At 40.7% G+C, this 22,345-nt stretch overlaps 2 protein-coding genes across 2 annotated transcripts; both read right to left on the bottom strand.

Moving 5' to 3' along the window:
- Window positions 1–12,679: 12,679 nt before the first annotated feature.
- On the bottom strand, window positions 12,680–13,594 carry LOC124213571 (tigger transposable element-derived protein 6-like). Its single transcript, XM_046614996.1, has 2 exons — window positions 13,307–13,594; window positions 12,680–13,168 (listed from the first exon to the last, which is right to left on the bottom strand). The coding sequence occupies exons 1-2, from the start codon at window positions 13,592–13,594 to the stop codon at window positions 12,680–12,682; spliced, it is 777 nt and encodes a 258-aa protein (XP_046470952.1).
- A 237-nt stretch (window positions 13,595–13,831) lies between these two features.
- LOC138190521 (major centromere autoantigen B-like) lies at window positions 13,832–14,359 on the bottom strand. Its single transcript, XM_069134031.1, has one exon. The coding sequence runs from the start codon at window positions 14,357–14,359 to the stop codon at window positions 13,832–13,834; it is 528 nt and encodes a 175-aa protein (XP_068990132.1).
- Window positions 14,360–22,345: the final 7,986 nt, after the last annotated feature.

Consider the following 22,345-nt stretch of genomic DNA (forward strand, 5'->3'; position numbering starts at 1 on the left):
GAGGCGCTGGTTGATAAACGTAACCACGTGTGGGCAATGACATCATATCACTGTCAACGAATTGACGCGCTCGTCACATCTTCCATAATTACTCACCCAATCAAGCTGGCTCAAAATCGTTAAAATAATGCTTCCTGTTTATTTTCAGGATACTTGCAAGAAAAATTTTTCACTAGTTTTAAATTAATCTGCACATCCGATTTTTCATTTGATTCAACATAATTCTGTTAATTTAGATTAATTCAACTAAATTCAACTTTATTCAAGTGAATTATTTCAATTTAATTAATTCAGTACTTTTACCATCAATTCTCGATAATACAATTTGATTCTAGTGAATATCTGAATAATTTCAATTATTTCCTTTTTGTTTCTTCTGTTAGTTCAAATTAATTCATTCAATTCGATTGAATTAGTTTTTTTCTCAAGAATTCTCGATAACTTACGCCAATTTACGTCAATACCTAGATGAAACTAAATTGAATAATTCAATTCAACTTAATTTCTTCATTTCGGAATTTTTTTGGTCTCGTCAACCTAATTTTTCCTTATCGCTCGCGCTAGTTCAAGTTTATTTTAAGTTTCCCATAATATCACTATTATTGCGATACATTCAGTACTACGATATGCAGTTACTATTAATATTCTTATCATTGTGGTTACTATGATTACTATGATTACTATGATAGAGACATGGGGAGACCCGAGATATTTCGCGTCTCTGAAAATTTCGAAAGAAGAGCTCGTGAATAAACGGGCACAATTATTGCACGCTGAAAAGATCATTCCGGCACAAATTGAAATTAGTTGAATTTAATTCTCTGTTAATCCCGATCAGTTCCAGAAATCGACTACTAAGTCTCCATTAATTCCGTTAATTTTCATTAATTCAGGTGATTCTCTGTTGGTTCAGGTGATTCCCATGAATTCAAGTAATTCTCATGGATTCAAGTAATTCTCATCAATTCAAGTGAACTATCAATTAATTCATGGACTATGGACACGTTAATCCGACAAGTTACTTCTCCCTCCGTATGAGTCTACGTCTGGTCGTTCGCGTAGTCACTAACAGGTAGGATAATTCTTGCACAGAGATGGAACGAGTTATTTTGAATACGCTCAAGCGGCCTGAAGTTGTTGAATATTTGCTTGTCTGTTGTCATTATTGTATTATCGTACCGTTAAAGGAATCTTCTTTCTACGCTGATTGTTAGGGATGTACCGTACGTGTAACGCATGCTTGATTGCATTAAGGTCCGAATTTCGAATTCCGAATTCCAAATTCGCTTCCGAAGGTTCGTTGAAGTAAATTATAATTCCAATAACAATGAAATAATAATATAATCAATGTAGAATTTTGAATGTATAAGGGGTAAAAATAACTACGAAACGTTCCAATAAAGTTATGTCTATGGTCAACGTTGAAGTATTCGCCTTTATTCGTATTTTTCGCCAGAATATCCCGGTTTTGATGCAAGAATATCAATAAATTAATCATTTTCCGATAATAAGTTATTACCGGAGTGGTCGGTTAATGATTATTCAGAGCTGATTCATTGGATTTGGATGGTGAAATTTATCGAGCACCAACTGATCGAGCGAGTTTTAATTTTTCACCAGATTAACCGGCGAAATCGCTTATCCATATTAACCAGCCAAATCCGTTCATCAAATCAACCGGCTCAGTCGGTTAACGGGTTGAACCGAGAGCTCATTAACCAGGTCCACTAATTTAACCGGTTAAACCGACCAAATTGTACAACAATGATCTCGATAATTTTAACATGTGTTGCTACTCGGGATCCGCATTACTAAAAAATCGGATATGTAGATTAATTTAAAACTAGTGAAAAATTTATCATGCAAGTATCCTAAAAATGAACAGGAAGCATCATTTTGACGATTTTGAGCCAGCTTGATTGGGTGAGTGATTATGGAAGATGTGACGAGCGCGTCAATTCGTTCACAGTGATATTCACGTGCCTCCGTTATCACGGTACGATGATTCGGAGTATTTTATAACATGGAATCTTAAATTTTCCGATTCATTTTATGATTTATTTTGATTTTTATTCGTAGATGTGTGTTTCGTAGCATTATCAAGCTGAGGATGCGCTTCTGTTCACACACACAAGTGTGCGCCCATGGATGTGCGGCCGGCAGCGTGTGCCGCGGCAACAATACCGAGGTCAGCGCCTGAGAAGAGGTACAGCAGCGAGAGAGGGGAGGTGCCGATATTTAATTCGTAAACGAGTGTTATATTATAACAGTAATTGTGTTCAAAAAAATTTGTAACTGCGAGGTTTTACTGGTTACTTCGAAGATTACTGTTACTATCCGAGAAAAAATTCACATCACATACCATACAATCTCGACGAATTTACACTTCCTCTAAATGCAAAAACAGTCAGATTTCGAGGGTGTGCAAATCGTCGCGATTGCATCGTATGATGACATGAACTTTTTCTTAGATAGTTGCGCTAATGACCACTATAACCTTACAGTTACAAAATTTTTTGTACATCAGTACCTTTATAATAAGAAATATACTGAGAACAAGTCCGAAACATGTGTAGCTTAAAGGGGAAATCCACCCTGTTGACAGCACGAGTTAGAGTTGACACAAGAATCTGACAAAATTACGCAATTGTTTTTTAATGATTTGAAATTGATATACGGGGGGTACCTAAGAAAAGTCGTCCACACCTTAAATATAAACACAATATAGCAAGAGACCCTTCCAGATAAACATCAGCCTCGAGCTGTAACCCGAGAAGAGAAAGAGAGACACAAAGCTATACATATTTACGTTTCTGGCCTGAGCTATGTTTGATTATACCGGAACTATCGAGAGAATGGTCGAAGCGACTCGGCACTTACTCCGGAACACCGCACGTCTTAGGGCCAGAAATTCGCTGCCGCTATCTTGACGCCGCGCGCCGTACCGCGGGCACTGTCCAAGTACCGCACGCGCCCGCTAGGGGCGCGCGTCTCTCGCAACTCCAGTGGCGCCGGCCAGGTATATATTCCACTGCATCCAATAAATTTACGCCCGAGCATGATTGAGTTCGGAGCAGAGCATTGGACAGGACAGTTCACATTAAACAGACTCACGGACAGTTGAGACATTGAGCGATTCGAGGTCACTCGTGGCCGTTACACGCAGGGCAACTTTCTTACGCTACAACAAGCATTAATTCCTCTAGACAAGAAACACCGAAGCCATCAGTGCCCATTCCTGGGCACCGATTTCCCGGTGTAGAAGCCTGCTTAAACAGCATGGCAACTCAAAAAAACATAGAGAACGAGATGGAATGGGAGTTCGTGAAAGATCCCCCTGAAAAATCTCGTAACTCGAAAAGAAAACACAATACACAACACACAACACCAAAACAAGGCGTTAAAATCCTTAAAGCCAACTCAGTAGCTAGCACCAATGCGATTCCTTTAGCGAATAAATTTGCGGTACTAGGTGATAACAACCCCACACCCGCCCAAAAAGACAGTCAGCAGCCCGCTAAACCTCAAAAAATGCCTCCCATCCTGGCATACGGAATGAAAATAGAATACGAAAACTTAGTCAAAAGAGTCAAGCTCAACTGCAAAACACCAGTTACCTTTGCTTTCAAAGGTGAAGCTGTGCAAATAAACACGTCGTCAATTGTCGACTACGAAGCTATCACTAACAAACTCAAAACCAAAAACTTTGAGTTTTACTCGCATCCAAAGACAGAAGATAAAACAAAAAAGATTGTCCTCAAAGGTTTACCTTATGTTGAGGAACAAGAGCTCATAAATGAGCTAATAAGCTTGAATGTACAATGCGTTGAAGCCATTGTCGTCAAAAAAAAAACAGCACCGATACCAACTTACCCGGTATACATGCTGAAACTTGATAAAAGCACAGACTTAAGCCAAGTCTTTAAAATCAAGTACGTATGCTCCACAAAAGTTAAGTGGGAGAAATACATTAACAAAAAAGGAGTAGCGCAATGCCATAGATGCCAGCGCTTTGGACATGGTGCAAAAAATTGTAGCATGATACCAAAATGTGTTAAGTGTGGAGAAGAACACTTAACAAAAGATTGCAGTAAAACAACTGACACACCACCAAAGTGTGCGAATTGCCAAGGAGATCATCCAGCAAGTTACTCAAACTGCCCGAAGGCAATTCAGCATAAAAATAAAAAACTCACACCCAAGACAAAAACTCACAAAGCCAGTTTGGAGCAAAAAGCTCCTAAACCAACGCCGGATCAATTTCCAACCCTTAGACAACCAAGATCAGAAATAAAAAACTTTGACAGAGTACAGACAGACGAAACAGCCTCAAATGTCAACAAGGACCAAATCAACAAGCTTACAGAACTGTTCGCTGAAGTCGACAAGCTCCACTCCCTCTGCAACGTCGACAAAATACTAAACAGATTAAAAAATCTGAATAAAAAATTAGAAAATTGTTCAACTGAAAACGAACAATTCATGGCATTCATCTCAACAGAATAATGGATAAATTAAAAATTGCCCATTGGAACGCAAATAGCATCCCAGGAAAATGGGATGAATTAAAAAACTTCATGACGGATCACGCAATAGACATCATGGCTATCTGCGAAACAAAGCTGAGCGATAAAATTAAACTAAACATGGTGGGCTACAAAATCCATAGAAAAGATCGCAATAGACACGGGGGAGGCGTCATGCTGATCTGCAAGGAGTCTGTTTCCCATCATCCTCTAAACACAAAAACGAACTCATTAGAATCTATAGGGATCCGAATTCAAAACGGACCTAGCATTTTCTGCCTCTATGCTCCACCCCAGAGCAAATTAGACAGAAATGACTTGAATGCAGTTTTTAACACTGCACCATCAGTGATAGCACTAGGCGACCTAAACTCTAAACATAGAGCTTGGAGCTGCCGAAGAGCCAACAGGAATGGTAATACACTATTTCAATTCGCCAATCAACATCTGGTGACAGTAGCAGATCCCCAAACGGTCACTACTTGCCCATATTCCACAAAAGCAGTCAAATCAACAATAGATTTAGCGCTAGTAAAGAATACGAAAAAGATCCCAATAGTAACTGTGCACACTGAACTAAGTTCAGACCACTTGCCTTTTACATTGGAACTCACTGATCCAGACATGACATTCTTTGAGCCAAGCTCAAAACTAAACCTTAAACAAACTGATTGGACAAAGGTTAGAAGTTCTCTGCATGAGAAAATAAAAATCAACAACAAAATCTACACTCAAGAAGATATTGACAAAGAAATAGATTTGCTGACAAAAAACATTCAAGAAGCCCTTACAACAAGCACACCTGCTCCATCACAACAACACAATCATTCTTTACCTGAACACATTAAGGCGCTTATAGAGGACAGAAATCAGGTAAGAAGGCAATATCAACAACACAGAACAAGAGACCTAAAACAAGAGATGAATAAGCTCACGAACAAGATCCGCAAAGCAGTTTCAAAGTGGAAAAATAAAAAGTGGCAAGAAAGACTAGAGAAGTTAAACACCAAAGATAATACTTTGTGGAAGATGACAAAGTATTTCACAAAACAGCAATCAACCACTATTCCACCTCTTGAAAGTGGAGAAGATGTGGCGATTTCGAACGAGGAAAAAGCAGAAACACTGGCAAATTACTTTGAAAGTGTGCACAAACTCACGAAAGATTTTGGAGATCCAGAATCGAATAAAATTGTAGAGCAAATAGCTGATGCAATTAAAAACGAAGATCACGATGAAGAGGAGGTTAAACTGGTTAGCCCCCGAGAAATAAAGCAAATCGTGAAGAAGTTCAAAAATGGCAAAGCTCCAGGAAACGACAACATACCGAACATAGCACTAAAAAATCTTAACAACAAAGCATACATTCAGCTCACGCACATATTTAATGCATGTCTGAAAAAAGCTTACTTTCCAAAAATTTGGAAAGAAGCTATCATACTTGCCTTTTACAAAGGAGGCGGCAAAGACACAAAATCAGCTTCAAGCTACAGACCAATAAGTTTGCTACCAACACTTGGAAAAACACTAGAAAGAGTTATTCTAAATAGAATAAACACAGAAGGCAAAATAGAAACGAAACTGGAAGATCATCAATTTGGGTTTCGCTCAAAAAGAAGCACAGTCAAGCAACTTGCAAGAGTTGTCTTTGACGTGACAAATAACTTTAACCAAAATAGATCAACTGCAGCGCTCTTCCTAGACGCAGCAAAAGCTTTTGACACAGTATGGCATGATGGTCTCATAAAAAAGATGGATGACGTGAACATGCCAAAGTACACCACTAAAATAACAGCAAGCTTCTTGGATAAAAGAACTTTCAGAGTTAAAGTCGAAAATGTATTCTCATCTAGCAAAGAAATATTTGCTGGAGTACCGCAAGGATCAATACTCGGGCCAGTCCTATACATAATATTCAACAATGACATACCAAAGAATAAAAACACAAAAATTGCGCTTTTTGCCGATGACACAGCCTCTTACGCTCACTCTTGGAGAAAGCGAAAAGCTGTAAAATACATCGAGGACCATGTAGAACAGCTAGAGCCCTACTACGAGGAATCAAAAACCAAACTAAACAAGGACAAAACAGAAGCAATTCTGTTTAGCAAAAAATTGAAAGAATCAGATCCAAAGTGCATTCAAGCATTTGACACGCCGGTGAAGCTGAGCGATTCGGTCAAGTACCTGGGAGTGATACTTGATCGAAAGCTCGACTTTCGGAAACACACTCAAACAACGATTAGCAAAGTTAATAAAGCCATAGGTGCTCTGATGCCCATAATGGGCAGACGAAGCTCCATGAGCTCAAAAAACAAGCTTATTGTCTACAAAATGATAATAAGACCAGCACTGATCTATGCAGCTCCAGTGTGGGGAGGAATTATTTCCAACTCAACAATGGAATCGCTGCAAAGAGTTCAGAACAAATGCTTGAGATTAGCTCTCAAAGCCGAAAAATCCACTAAGATTGAAGATCTGCACAAGGAAGCCGACGTACCTATGGTACGCGACATAATCACAAATCAAGCCGAGAGCTTTTACGCCAACTTAGGAGTTAAATCCCTGGAGGACAGCCTTCTAGTGGATGCAGACTTAATACCGTACAAAATAAAACACAAACTCCCACAAACACAGTTCATTTAATACACTCATTACAAAAAAAAAAAAAAAAAAAAAAAAAAAAACAAAGGTGATTAAGGCAGGCAAAATAGCCAAAATCTTAAAATTAGAACAACAACGCAAATTAAAATGCAAATCACATACACAACAAAACAAACATAAACTAGTACAATCTGGTAAAAGCTTATTATTTTATTAGCTAGGAACAGATAACTTGAGTAAAAACTATAATTATTAACTAAAACTTAACATAATTACAATTATACGCCATTTCAGATTCATTCAAATTTACGCCCGAGTTGCGGAAGGTCATTCCGCGCACCGGTCTGCGGGCAATTTTGGTATTTCGAATATCGTAGAGAAATGAGTATCAAACTTGCGTGTTTTGATGATCGTCACTAGTCTACGAAGAGACTTTGACGTACACCTATTGCAGTGTAAGCACAACTAGTCGCTCTGAATGATTGGTGCGGAAAGGCTGCCGCAATGTCGGTATTTGATAAATACCAGAAGACCACCCCATGGGTTTCGTATTGTATAACATTACACGATAGTACAAGTGACTGTACAGAAAAGCTAAACGGAACCCGCGTAGATCCCCTTCAGTCACGTACGACGGATACCTGTCGTCACATAACATTAAACTGCAATGGATATTAACTCCTCTAATGTCAGGTTCGAAAATCCGTACACACCGCGCCTGAGCGCAGCACTTCCGAATCACACCACCGTGAAAAAAAAAATGCGAGTCGTCACGGGATGCCTGGCAGATGTGAAACATCGATATTATTTTGTCAAAGTAATATGCAGAAAAGAACAGATTGCGATAGGCAATAAATATGGCATAATGATGATATAAAATATTTCGAATTTTTTACGTGCGGCTATAGATGTTGCACATCAAAAGTGAACTAATATTAAACACACATCGTCGGCAAACCTGTGGCCGGAAATAAAGTCTAGAAAATGAGAATTCGTCACACACGTTAACTGGAAATTTGAAGAGGGTTTCACGGGTGTGTAGTAAACAAATGGAAATTATCAACAACATAGCTTATTTCATGCGTATGTCCTTATTTGAGAACAATCTGGTGGTTCCAATTGCTGCTTACAGCACAGCAGTATGCGACATTTATTGGCAGCTGTGTGGAATGTAAATTCTTAGGGAAAAATCACTCATATCCTTTCGTTTCATAATCAAATTTCACGTTTCCGTTTTACCGCGCTGGTAGGCAAAATCTCACTCCACCGCCGCTTTTAGGTCTCGTAATTACCGCCAGCATGGCCCAATATTCAAGCTCATCTCGATCGGAAACTCCTTCTTTTTTTATTACGACACTAACTTCTATAAATTCCGAAACAATTCCACGATCCTCATTGGGTACTTGCGGTCGAAAAATTTCACTCGAGCCACCCACACGTCACGTACTGTTCCGACGTAATGAATCCATCTCGAAATTCGTCTTGGTCCGCGGGTACCCACCGGCCCATCGGTAGTTTAGGATCACAGAACCCCCGACGGGGGCGGAAGGGGGGGAGGCCCAGAGGGAATTCCACTGGCGGGGCAGTGGGGAGCCTGCCCAGAGGGAATTCCACTGGCGGGGCAGTGGGGAGCCTGCCCCATCCCTGACCGAGGCACAACCGGCGCTACAATTGCTTCGAATACGAAAGAAATGAATACTGAATACACTGTAACCGAGGTTTTCTCTGTATTTAATTTATGTTTTGTTTACATTTTTTATGTATTATTTATAATTTATTTATATTTTATTTTTCATTATAATTGTGAGGACTATAGATCGGAAACTCTACGGCGCAGGTACTGATCAGAATAAGGAGATCATTAACGATGAAGATGCTATTGTTGGGCGCTAGACGCAGTAGCGTCAGATATGGGATAATCATAGAATAGGCAAGGGAAGAGCCGATCAGGTTCTACGACGGTTTTGCACAGCCGGCTTTGCACAGCCGGCTTAGTATAGACAAGACAGTGGTGGAGGGGAGGGGTCGTATCCGACAAATGGCCACAATATACTAGAGACCAGTAATAGTATCGAATATATTGAAGAAAGGCTAGCGATATTAATCACAAGCGAGAGATACAAGACATTTAGGTACAATTAAATCATGGAAGAACTTCGAATACATCCGGAGAAAAGGTATGAGTGAGACTTGACGGATTAACGAGACGAGAGATGTGATGGGCGATAGAAATGCGTGTGTTCGCGATACTATTAAGGTACACTCATTCACAAAATAGGTCAATCAAGGTAGGCTAGCATGCAATCCACTATCTAACGTTCTTCAATTAGGGTAACAAGGCAAGCGACAACAAACTGCGATGGAGAGGGAATAGTAATATTACAATTAAGAAAAATAGTCATGGTAGTCTACGGTTGAAACAGAGAAAATTAAGAATAATAAAGAAGTTAAGAAATATCACGAGAAACGAAAGTGTTGGTACAAGTACACAAATAATATTCTGGTATTGGCAAACAGCGTTCTTTTTCTTTGTTGGGTGAGGCTAGTACACTCTCGAACTTTCTTGCTGGTGAATAATCTCGTTGTGACGAGAAATCTCGATGACTCGGTGTCCGTTGACGATGAGTCTGGGAGAATTTCGTCGAAGGTCGGTGATGTATGTGGAGAATTGTGGAGGATTCGATTCTGTTGCCTTGGAGAGGGACCAGTACAGCCCAGTCCCTGAACAATCTCCTTCTCAGACCTGAAAACCTTTGTGGTCTACGCAAGATCAGACTTGAAATGTATCAAGTTGTAATTGTTCTCTCAAGACCTCGTGTACGAATCGTTCTCAGTCCAGAGGTACAGCTCTAGGAGCTTCTGGAATGTACAAGAGGCCGGTGTTTTGTGGGTGTGTAAATGAGACTCAAAAAAGCCCAACAAAATGAAACGTTCTCATGGCCTCAAGAACCGATTAAACTGCTCGTTCAGAAGCGACGCCGCAAAGGAAAAACTTATAACTAGGGCGCAACAACAACACAGGCACAAAAACAACACAGGCACTAAAACAACACAGGCACAAAAACAACACAGGCACAAAAACAACACAGGCACAAAAACAACACAGGCACAAAAACAAACACAGGTGTCACGTGCGGAGCGGTCTCGCACGCGACGACTTCAACCCTCTTGATCTCTCAGAGGTTTATATTTAATTTTTTTGGTGGGTTGGGAGGTGAACGTCCTCTACAGGGCGTTCCGTGGGAATAGGTTTGGAAGATTAAAATTGAACGTGCCAATATTTTGAAGGAAGCAAATTAAAGAAATGTTTAATGGATCAAAACTAAAAGCAGAAATGGTTCTAAACAAGGAAGCTTACAATATTCTGGTCTTATTCTACTCACGTTCTCCCTCTCTCGCTCTCTTACCGCTTCGGCCTTTATGATGCCGAAGTATCACACCTTCACACACTCACTTACTGGCTACACTGCTCTATAGAGTTCGTGGCTTATACAATTGCGCTTATCACTAGCTTCAAAGACTGACGCCGCGACGCGAGATGCTCCGGAATACCGCTTGTAGATTTAGAGGTGTTCTCGCTCTAATCGTCGGTGATTCTAAGTCTGATACTCTTCACACAGCAGCTCTGAAGGAGCCTGGGTTCCGTAGATGTCGTTCTTAGCTGTCTCTAACGGGGACTGGCTTCGCTCGCTCGTCCGACACCCCTTGGAACGTCGGGCGGCGAGCGAGTTTTTCGCTGACTTTGCAATTTCGAACAAAGGCTCGCCTCGCAACAGTCATCCTCGAAGCGCGTGATTTCGCGCTCGCCTCATCCCGGTGTTGATTACACCCGGGATCCGGCGGGCGCGAAGACGCTGACGTTGCTGGCTGTCCAACTACGCCGTTGCGCTTGGCTATTCCACGAACTGATTATAATAAAATATTTTGTATAGACTAACTAAAACTATGCTTCCTTGTTTCTTGAGATACTAATAATATGTAAAATGATAGTTGTTATAATCGGTAATATATTATAGTTTCGAGTAAATGTGCGGCGCTCGTGACACAGGCACAAAAACCACAAAAGCACAAAAACAACACAGCGTTATTAGCGTTATTTCTTCACAAGACACCATCACAACGTGTACTATACTAGATAACAGAAATGGCAAAAATAAGAAAGAAAAACTCTTGAAAGTTTGCGTTTTGTATCGGTTTGAATCTGTTTGAATCGCGCACTTTAACTGCGCAGTGGGAACTCGATGAGAACTGAACTGTTCGGCCGAGAGGCGCTCATTATATACTTGACGGGTAAGTCCCGAAGTTTCGGCTTGGCCGTCGGTGTGGAAGATTTCGGAAGGTTCAAGGAGGCGAGTTTGCTCATCTGTTCTTGAACTTGAACGTTCGAGACAAACATTGAAGTGACAGCTGAGATACAGATGCAGATGCGTTTTTGATGTACTTATGAATAATTGTGATTGTTTACTAGGTTTTTTTTTTCCTTCAAAAGCCGCTGTATTGTCTTGAGTGTTCTTGGTCGATTTAGTGTATGAATATGTTGGTGAGATCTCGAAGGTCGAGTAACCTCTTCGAGCTGTATGTGTCTTTATTTTTCTCTCTTCTCTTCCTTCTCGTATTTTTTTTTTCGTTCTAGATGCTGTTTTTCCAACAGAAAGAAACAAGAGGTAGAAGTCAATCAGAAGTCATCTAAGTTAGATCAGAGGTTCAGAAATTCAATTTAGGAAAACACGTTACTCGATGCAGAATTCAGAATTCGAAAATTATAATAACAAAGACAAATTGATAAGTAGTGTCTAGCTTGGAATATATGCGGATAGATATGAGATGAATAACGGTAAGATACAGGGAAGATACAAATATTCTTAACGTATTAAGAAAAAAGATCATACGAAAGGCACGATAATGCGATATATTACTAGCGAGAAGAACTACGGACAAATTACGTGCCAGCGATAATTAAGAGCGAGAGTTGACCAGAAAGATGTAACTCAGTACAGCGCAATACTTCGGGTACCGAGAACGACGTGTTATACCGCGTAGCGATGGAAGATCGCGCACGCGATTTATTCACTATATTAATTATTCAATAGTAATCGATGGTAAGGCACATTAATCGAATCAGACAAAAAGATATAGACAGTGTATTAAAAATTGCTATAAAGGACAGAGATAAGATACTAAGAATGAGACAACTGAGATAATATACAGTGAAACCCCACTTATACGTATTTCAAGGGGTACGCTAAAGATTACGTATAAGTGAGAATATCGTACAAGTGAAATTTCGAATTTTGGAATATACATATAACCCAATTTTGTATGTTCCGAAGAAAATCAAGGTACATTTCGAGGTTAGAATCATACACCCACACACATTATTGAATGAACGAAACTCGCCGCAATTAATCAGTAATATGTATTTGTATTGTACATATTGCACATTTCTTACATTTGTACTATGTATCATATATATTATTTAGTCTTAAGTACGGATTAAAAACAATCACAGTAAAATAGGAACAAAAGTCAGATAAGGAAAGCTGATTCAGTTATTTAGGTTTGAAGAAGCTGTCAATGGTGGCTTGTTTCTTTTCTGCCAACGAGCACTCGTACATGAAACGTTCGTAGTCACTGACGAGTTGCATGCCTTTACCATCGATAACCTTGGACATTATATATCGCTTTGTAATTTCCAGTGCCGACAAAGCTTCACAAAATTTCACCGGGACTTCTTTGACAGTTTCGTCTATTTCGTCCGAATCCCCGTCTGAGTCTTGTGCAAGAATTTCAGTTACAATGTCATCGTCATCCTGTACCGCGCATGTACTCAAGTCTTCATCGTAATGAACGAAATCCTCGAACTGAAGCCCAGCACACACTTGTGCCCAATCTCCGGGCTCTTCGAAACCCTCAAGCTCATTCTCTTCGTTAGAAGAGGCATCGAGATCATTCGCCTTTACGACTCCTGCATTTTGAAAGCACTTGGCCATGGTGTCAGACTGTACTTGGTTCCATGCAATACCGGTCAGTTGCATTGCCTATAGACAAGAAACAAATTCCAAGATTTAAACACTGCCTAAACATCACGTGTCGGAAACATTCTTATTTGAATGCATAATACCGATTTTATAGGCCTATGTGCTTATGTTGAAAATTTCCAAACATCACGAACTCACCTGCAGAACATGCAAGTTCGGCATCGTTTCTCCCGCGTCGAGTGCCGCGACTGCCCGCTGTACCAGCATCTTGCGGTATTTGGCCTTCAAAGCAGCGATGATTCCTAAATCCAGGGGCTGCAGATGGCTTGTACAGTTAGCCGGAAAAAAAGCCAGTTCAATGTTGCTAAAACGGAGTGCCGGGGGGTGAGCGGCACAGTTGTCAAGCAACAACAAGACTTTCCTCTTCTCACGACGCATTCTGTTATTCAGCTTATCCAACTGCGACTCAAATAATGCTCCAGTCATCCATGCTTTTTTGTTTGCTGCGTACTCTGTAGGAAAGCTTTTTACGCCTTTAAAACAACGCGGCTTCTGTGATTTCCCGATGACCAAGGGACGAAGTTTATCGGAGCCATCTGCATTCGCTGTTAGAAGCACCGTCAGTCTCTGTTTACTCTGTTTCCCTCCGTGACAGGGGTCTCCTTTTTCAGCCAATGTTTTAGATGGTAGGAGATTGAAAAACAGACCTGTCTCATCGGTGTTTTAAATATCTCGGAGATCGTAGTTCTTTATGATTCGAGGCAAATCGATGTTCTTCCACTGCTCTACAGTAGCCTCGTCGACACTGTTAGCTTCCCCGCAAACACTTCTGCCGGTTATGCCGCAACGTTTTTTAAATTTGAACACCCAGCCAGCCGATGCTTTGAAGTCAGCAGTTACATTTAATTTTTTTGCAAAAATTAAAGCTTGCTCTTGCAGCATTGGACCACTAACGGGTATGTTCGCGGCCCGTTTTTGTTGGAACCATGTGAGCAATGCTTTGTCCAAGTCTGAAAATCGGCCCTCTTGAGTTCGTGTTCTTTTCTCGCCTAAAGGTCCTGCCTTAGACGTACTTGACCTAATGTCTGCCGAATTGGCGATAATTGTCATCAGTGTTGAATATGGAAGACCGAGCCGCTTTGCAACACTGATCTTCGGTTCTTGTGGGTTATCATGTACTTCCTCTAAAATTTCCAGTTTCTTCTGCAGCGATATTGCTTTTCTTTTCCTCCCCCCTGCTGGATTTGCCATGACGTACCACGATATTGGGTGACACTACACACCAGAACACGCCAGAACTTGTTCGAGACAACTTATACGCGAATACGCATAAATTGTAAGCCGCGGCATCTAGCGGTTGCGAAGCGAAACATTAGGCTCAGCCATCTAGCGGTAGGATAATGAAATACAGTAACGCGAGTATCCATCAGAAAATCAGCTGTCATAATGACGTATAAGTGAATAGAAAATACCGTTCGGGAACCGAATAAGTATTCGTATAAGTGTGAAAAACGTATAAACGAGAAACGTAGAAATGAAATCTTTCTACATGGTTTATATGCGGAAACCGCCGGGGCCAAATGAATGTTACGTATAAACGAGAAAAACGTACAAGTGCGAATCGTATAAACGAGGTTTCACTGTATTGTAATTTTCGGAGAAAATGACTGAGCTTGATTGGATTCCAATTACGACAAGGAAGGAAAATGCTTTGAAAATGTTGTAAAATTACTTCGATAAAGAAGTACGTGCTTTCCGTTTGACGTCTGGAATAAGAATATAGGTTGATACAGCAACCTTATTCATTTGATAACATGACTACTAGATCGTTACAAAGGAGAGTGAAACGGGTGATTTTACCCTTTGTAACAATATATAAGCCAATTAATTTTCCGGTTACCACAAAGAACAATAGTCAGCTATTCAATAGTGATTGGATAATTTCTATGAAGTCAGAAGTAAGTCTATAGCAAAAAGCTGCAATTCAGCGATATTAGATGAGCAAAGCGAAATTAAGGGAGAAAGCAATAATCACTATTAAGCAAGTAAGTAAGCTAACTAGTCGCGAAGTTGATTGCGGTATTAGAGGAGAGATATGATGAAGCACGAGCCGCGAGAAAAGATAAGTGAGAAAATCGGTAAAAGACATAGATAGGATGCAATGCAAATAACGGGCTTCACAAAGTAACAAAGAAAACCTCACTCACGTAAATAGAAGATACAAGCTCAGAGAAAATTCAAGATAGCGGCAAAACACATGTGAGGCGGGAGGTGCGGTGAGAAAAGGTATTTATGATACGGCGAAAACACGTCTAGTTGGTATGAGCACTGAACGTAGAATGTGCCGGGTCGAGGACTGATCCTCGCGATCCCGATCGATTGTCGGCGTGCTGCCACACAGTGCGGCCAAAGGCCCCTTTATGCGGCCAAAAGTCGAAAAATGTAGAGAATGATCCACAAATTGGTATATGGGGGTTTTTGGGGTCGCTGATTATGAATTCATCATCAGAATTAGCAAATTCGAAATGGCCGACCTAGTATGGCGTCATATAATACGAAAAAACTTACAAAACATTAAATGAATTAGGCGATTGATTAAAAGTCTTTGTTTTGAGATTGTTAGGGTATGTAATTGAGAATGAACAAATTAAAAATGGCGGGGTGCAATATGGCGATGTTATACAGGAAAAAAATTCTGAAAAAATGATTATATTGTTATTGACATTTACCATAGTAACTCTCATTACATATGAAGAGTTCAGAAGCGTAATGAATAAAATATTTGAAAGTTAGGTGTAGAAAATAATATTACATGAAAAAATTTGCATTGCCAATCTCGTCACAGTTGCAATCTTCTATATCTGTATCGGTTTCTGAGGCCGAAGAACTGTCATAATATTGTAGTTCCGTTTGATTATTCACAGTTGAAGGAGCTAACAAATTAATACAGTCTTCAGATGAAGATTTTAGTGGTTTCATGGGTAATCTCCGACAGCTGGAGATTTGTGGATCAGACGCAATCAAAAATCGTTGAAAAACATCCTCCAACGTTTTTTGACGATCATGTTTTCTTGCGAGATTCATGCGGTAGATCTTTAAAAAATAATTACAGGCTTCCTGCGCATCTTCGGACATTTGACCGATCGGTAACGCCGAATGTTTTATTATTTTGGGGCTATTAATCAAAAGTTTGTGAACCAATGTGGGCATATAATACCAGGGATATTGTTGTACAATGTCTTGAGCTAATTTTACTGCATACTGCCGAAAATTGTTATCATCAATAGCATGACGAAGCTGCGTATAACCCTCTCTCTCTTTCTCATATTCTTTTGATTCACTGTATGGATGTGTTTTCCTTCGAAGGCTCACTTTTATCTTTGTTTTTCACTTTGGTTTTTGAATTCTATGCTCTATTTCATTTTGTTTTTCATGTATTACTGTGATCGTTAAAACGAATATCCGACATTTTTTTTTATGATACAGTGCACAAAAACTGAACGGGCAGCAACGGGCAGTTAAAATTAATTTTATTTAGTACATGATACTTTTATCTGAAACCTCAAATGACTTAAAGAGCAAGATGTAGTAAGGTAAAAAAGTACTCACTCAATCAAATCCATTCAATGCGAAAAAAATAACCAAAAAATAGTCCTTGCATATCTCCTTCTAACAATGGACTATTCAGAAATTTATATTCAGAAATTTATATTCAGAAATTTATATTCAGAAATTTATATTCAGAAATTTATATTCAGAAATTTATATTCAGAAATTTATATTCAGAAATTTATATTCAGAAATTTATATTCAGAACCTTATATTCAGAACTTTTTTTACTTATTCTACTCACCTTCAGCTGTAGAATCCATTTTGTTTTGTTCAAATCGCTTTAAGAACAAAAATTTGATGCCTGTTTATCCGACGCGTCGCCAGTTGCACTTTCCTAACCGTCGTGTAGCGTTTGGGCGAAGGCCATATTCAGACTGAGATTATGGGGGGGATTTGAGGCAAGGTACCTTACTATGAACGTTTTCCGTCTCCTAGGGGACTCCTTTAGCCAATCCAATGACAAAATATCCACAACTAAAATCTTTTTTTTTCGACTTTTGGCCGCATAAAGGGGCCTTTGGCCGCACTGTGATACCCAGATTGCCTCGAATCGAGAAAGTTGTGTTCGTCTAAGTAGGACTTGATCTGACTACTTCCAACATTCTCAAAAATCTTAGAGAGCTCAGAAAGGTGCCCTTTATATACTCTTTGTATACTCTTTGTATACTCAGAGAGAGAGGGCGGTGTGGGGTTGTCGGGTTGTGGGTGTGGGGTTGGGGTGTCGGGATGTGGGGGTGTGTGGGTGTCGGGATGTGGGGTTGTGGGATGTGGGGTTGTGGGGTTGTGGGGTTGTGGGGTTGTGGGGATGTGGGGATGTGGGGTTGTGGGGTTGTGGGGTTGTGGGGTTGTGGGGATGTGGGGATGCGGGGCTGTGGGGCTGTGGGGCTGTGGGGCTGTGGGGCTGCGGGGCTGTGAGGCTGTGGGGCTGTGGGGCTGCGGGGCTGCGGGGCTGTGGGGCTGCGGGGTTGCGGGGATGCGGGGCTGCGGGGATGCAGGGCTGCGGGGCTGCGGGGATGCGGGGCTGCGGGTATGCGGGGATGCGGGGATGCGGGGATGTGGGTGTGAGGGAGTGTGGGATTGAGGTAGTGAGGTAGTGAGGGCGTTAGGAAGAGGAAGAGGGCAAGAGGGGGTAGGAAAAAGAGAGGGGGAGTGAAGAAAAGATATTTATTGATTTTTTTATTGACGTCCTAGTTAAACTTTGAGGGCAAATGTTACACCGAGACACAACAGAATTCACACTAAAAATCCGAAGACAAGCGAAATGAAACACGAGTCGTATGAAATATCAGATCAAAGTACAGAAAGAGTGTGATCAATGTCAAATATAATGTATAATGTCAACTAACTCAACATAAAATAAATAATAATATCTGAGGTAATTTACTATAGTACATGAAGACCATATAGGGATCTAGAAGCTGGTCTGCATTGCTGCAAGCACCATTGGGAGTGTGGGATCAGTGGCTCTGAGGGTGGATAAGACCCTAATACAGTGCTCTCTAGCACTCCTGATTTCAGGCACAAAAACTCAATCCTAGATCATCCCCCATCTGTCAAAATAGGACTTACGAACATCCTCAGGGACAATTTGGCTCTGATATGAGGCCAGGTAAAACTGCCACATCTGCTGCATCGGCGTTCGCTTAGTTGGGGGGTTGATCACATCATCCACTGAGACGGCTATCAACATTACTTGTGGATGGATGTTTATACACACACCATTGTCCTTCAGTCCCCGCGGCGTGCACGCAGGTATCAACGGAGAGAAAAGTGCCGGTGGAATAATGAAATGTGGAAATAGGGCTTCAGGCTGGACGAGCAAGCGATCTTGTTATGCATAATGGAAAGCGGTGGTCATTGCAGGAAATGAGGCAGCCACTCTCGGAATGGTAATTGCACAGGCTGGAAGGGTCTCCCCAGTAGTTCTTTTTGAGGCGTTAAGGTTGTATTTTTCCTTAACAAACATGCATGAGTTGACCAAACTCCCTGTTGCTCTTTGAGGCAATTTTTGCAAAAAAAGAACCTCTTGTTGCAAAAATCATACAGATGAGCTTTACATCTGTCGATAGCAGTTCATTATCTGTATACTCAAGATTTTCTGTCCTTATATCGACAGTTACTGTTATAGTCAGTCTTTGTAATGACCTTTCACCAGAGGAGATTGCTCTTGCGCGTGCCTTCCTTAAGCTATTCATCATCGTAATCAGCAAGATCGGATTAAAGCCTTCGTATTTGGCACACTCAATTATCTTTTCCCAATAGTTACTCTCATCTCGACTGTGGATTGGTAATTGAGTTTGTATCCAGTCTTCAACATCTTCAGCCTTGATGTTGGTCATTGTGAATAACTTGTACATGTGTTCGCCAAAGGATCGAGGGAAGTTCCTATTCTCTGCTTTTCTGATACATACGGCTCTGGGGTCGTCATGCCTTTCACAAGGATCTGTCAAAATTTTCCTTGGCACAGCCCCTCTATCAGATCCCTTTACAGGAGATCTGATGGTAGACGAATGGGTTGGTCTTGAGGATGTCTGCCTCCAGATGGCCCAGCTGGTACGTCAGACTCTTCCATCCCCTCTAACTCAGTAGTCATCGACTCCCTAGTCCCACTTCGGGGTGAGAGCCCTCTAGTCAACAAAACTGATTCCACGGCACGGAGGGCCATTTCAACGAATTGTTTGTCTTTGACATTTGGACTTGAGTACTCCTCTTGTCTTACAACATATTCAGCTAAGAGCTCTTCATTGCTCATTCGGGAAAGCTTCTTCTTATGCTCTCTGTCAGCCATGATTTTCGCAATCAAACGCCTTTCAACTGACTCAATCAGAATCTTCTGTAATGCAGAAGGTTAATTAGCAGGATCAACGATAGTACTCAGATTTTGTGTGATCTGTCAATGTGACACGAAATACGCGAGAGAGAGGGAGAGGGAGAAGGAGCGACTGAGGGAGAGGGTGAGGAAGAGGGTGAGGAAGAGGGTGAGGGTGAGGGCGAGGGCGAGGGTGAGGAAGAGGGAGAGGGAGAGGGAGAGTGATGGATTGATTGATGATTGATGATTGATGATTGATTATGTTTATTATGTCTTGGTCACAACTGTGGGGCAATAAGGGAAAATAAATGAATATAGAATCAAAAGGAAAATTAAATTTCGAAACAATTATGAGTAAACAAATTCATCTTTTAACTAAGTACTTGTGCTTCTTGAGAGTATGCTTGATCTAACGATACAATGTTATGGCTCAATATAGATAATGATATCAGTGTGTAAGTATTGAAAAAGACGTCAACAGTTGAGTCAAGCATAGTTTCATCTGTTTCTCTTTGTTTTAAATATGCAAAGAGTAGATCTCTGAATATTTTGAGAGATGGAGCTGTACTTGAGCGCGGTGGAAGAGCGTGCCAAAGATAGATAGCTGAAAGTGGAAAAGATCCGTGGTGAGTAGACGTTTTATGGTTCGGAATTGAAAAAATTCCGATGGGTTTAAATGGCGTATCACTCGAGAGTCGTTCAGCGTCACCCTTACAGATACCTCATTCAAATATCGTGGGGTATTGAGATACACAATTCTATACGTCATAATTTCAAGAAAATGGCGCCTTCGATTTTTGACCTATACCCACCCTAATTTGCGACGATAGGGAGCAATCCGAACATCCCTCTTCAAGTTGAATATGAAACGTATACAGCAATTTATTAAGCGTTGTAACTTGGTATCTATTTCGTCGGTCAAGTCATCGTATACGAGACAGCAGTAGTCGATGTGTGGAAAAGCTAAAGCAGTGATGGGTAGTGTTCTGAACTCAGGCGACAGAGAATTTTTTTGATACTTCAGTTTACGTGAGGTGAAGTTTACTTTTTGCGAGATATTACCTATATGACTCTTCCGTGATAATTTAGATTGGAATACAACGACAAGACTTTTAGCATGATCTCTGTATGGAATCGTAGTGTCGTTTATTATGACTTGAGGCAGAGAGTTTAAGTCGAAATTTCGAACATACGGATTACATCCTAATATTAATATTTTCGATTTTGATGAATTTAGCTTGAGTTTATTCCTGGTTGCATAATGGAATACCGCTTGCGCATCCTCACCAATTTGCTGAAGCCCTCTATGCAATTGACTGGGTGGGGAGCTGAGATAAATTTGCGTATCATCAGCGAAAATGACATGCTTTGTGTGGTTTAGACATGACGCTATATCGTTAATAAAAAGCGAAAACAATAGCGGACCTAATACCCATCCTTGTGGGACACCTGATGTTACATCGTGCCAATCTGAACACTCCCGCTTATCATCTACCACTGTCTGAGAACGACCAGTCAAATAAGAGTGAAGCCACAGAAGCGCATCCGGAGAGAAGCCAAACTATTGTACTTTGGCCAGAAGCAGTCGATGAGAGACAGTGTCGAACGCTTTGCTAAAATCGAACATAATAAGTATAGTGATCTGCCTCTCATCGACTGCTCTGCGTATGTCATCTCCGATACGGAGGAGAGCTGTTTGCGTGCTATAATTCGGTCTTCATCATGACTGGTAAGGGTCAAGTATATTGTTGGCTGGCAAATGATTTACTATCTGATTTAAAATTGATCGCTCATACATTTTTGACAATTCGCTTAAGTTTGCTATGGGTCTCGTGTCAGACGGCGAGAACGGGGTACGCAGTTTAGCTAGCGGTATGATGAAAGCTCTCTTCCATCGGCTCGGAAAACAACTTAGCCTGATAGACGAGTTATAGAGTCCTGTTATGTAAGGAGCTATAAGGTTTGATGCTGATTTTATGCAAAATGATGGAATTTCGTCGGGTCCAGTTGCCAATGATTTAATTTGCAGTGAGTCAATTTGTTTAGTGATAAACAGAGTCGAGATGTTCGCAAAAGAAAAGATTTGATCGGTGCTCGGTGGAAGAGCTAGTAATTCCGCGAGTTCATCATAAGAGCAGGGAGGAATTGCACACGATATCGCGGTAAAGTACTCGATGAGTTGATCTCGTAAAAAGAAATTTAGCGGAGAAGTCGTATACGGCTTAATTAAACCTAGGCGCGATAGTTCCTTCCATATTTTATGAGGTTCACTTATGCTCTTTTATTTTGTCATTGGATAAGCTTGTTTTGCACACTTGATTTCAACGTCTAGCTCGTTACTAAAATGCCTGTATTCGGCTAAATCCAAAAGATTGTTAGACCGCCTTGCTCGCTTATACAGAATACTTCTATGTCCTATTCGATCTTTCAGTTCTTGTGTAACCCAAGGGGACGAAGGCTTTCTCACCCAGAATGATCTTTTAGCACATGTTCATCCAATGATGAAATGGTCGCAGATGAGAGAGAGTCGGAAAAAAAGCTCTATATCGCTATGAGTATTGATATGATTTGATGTCGATGTGCACCACCGAGCTATTTGAGAAGTCAAGAAGACATGAAATGAATTTGCGTCAAATTTTTGAATGCTCCGTCTTGTTATTGTCTTTTTTTCACAATCAGGAAGATCAAATTTATACGATAATGTCGACAGATCATGTGCTACTATAAACGGTTCACAAGATTTGGTAAAAGATGAAATCTTGTCAACATCATCGATAATGAAAACATCAAGCAGCGAATTACAAGTGGTGGGAGTG

The sequence above is a fragment of the Neodiprion pinetum genome, chromosome 3 (assembly GCF_021155775.2).
Source record: "Neodiprion pinetum isolate iyNeoPine1 chromosome 3, iyNeoPine1.2, whole genome shotgun sequence".
NCBI lineage: Eukaryota > Metazoa > Arthropoda > Insecta > Hymenoptera > Diprionidae > Neodiprion > Neodiprion pinetum.

Bases quoted from the DNA above. Each gene is read 5' to 3' on its own strand.
- LOC124213571 (XM_046614996.1), bottom strand. From the start codon at position 13,594: ATGACTGGAGCATTATTTGAGTCGCAGTTGGATAAGCTGAATAACAGA. The intron at 13,169-13,306 runs GTGAGTTCGTGA...TCTTGTCTATAG, and splicing joins CGAACTTGCATGTTCTGCAG to GCAATGCAACTGACCGGTAT.
- LOC138190521 (XM_069134031.1), bottom strand. From the start codon at position 14,359: ATGGCAAATCCAGCAGGGGGGAGGAAAAGAAAAGCAATATCGCTGCAG.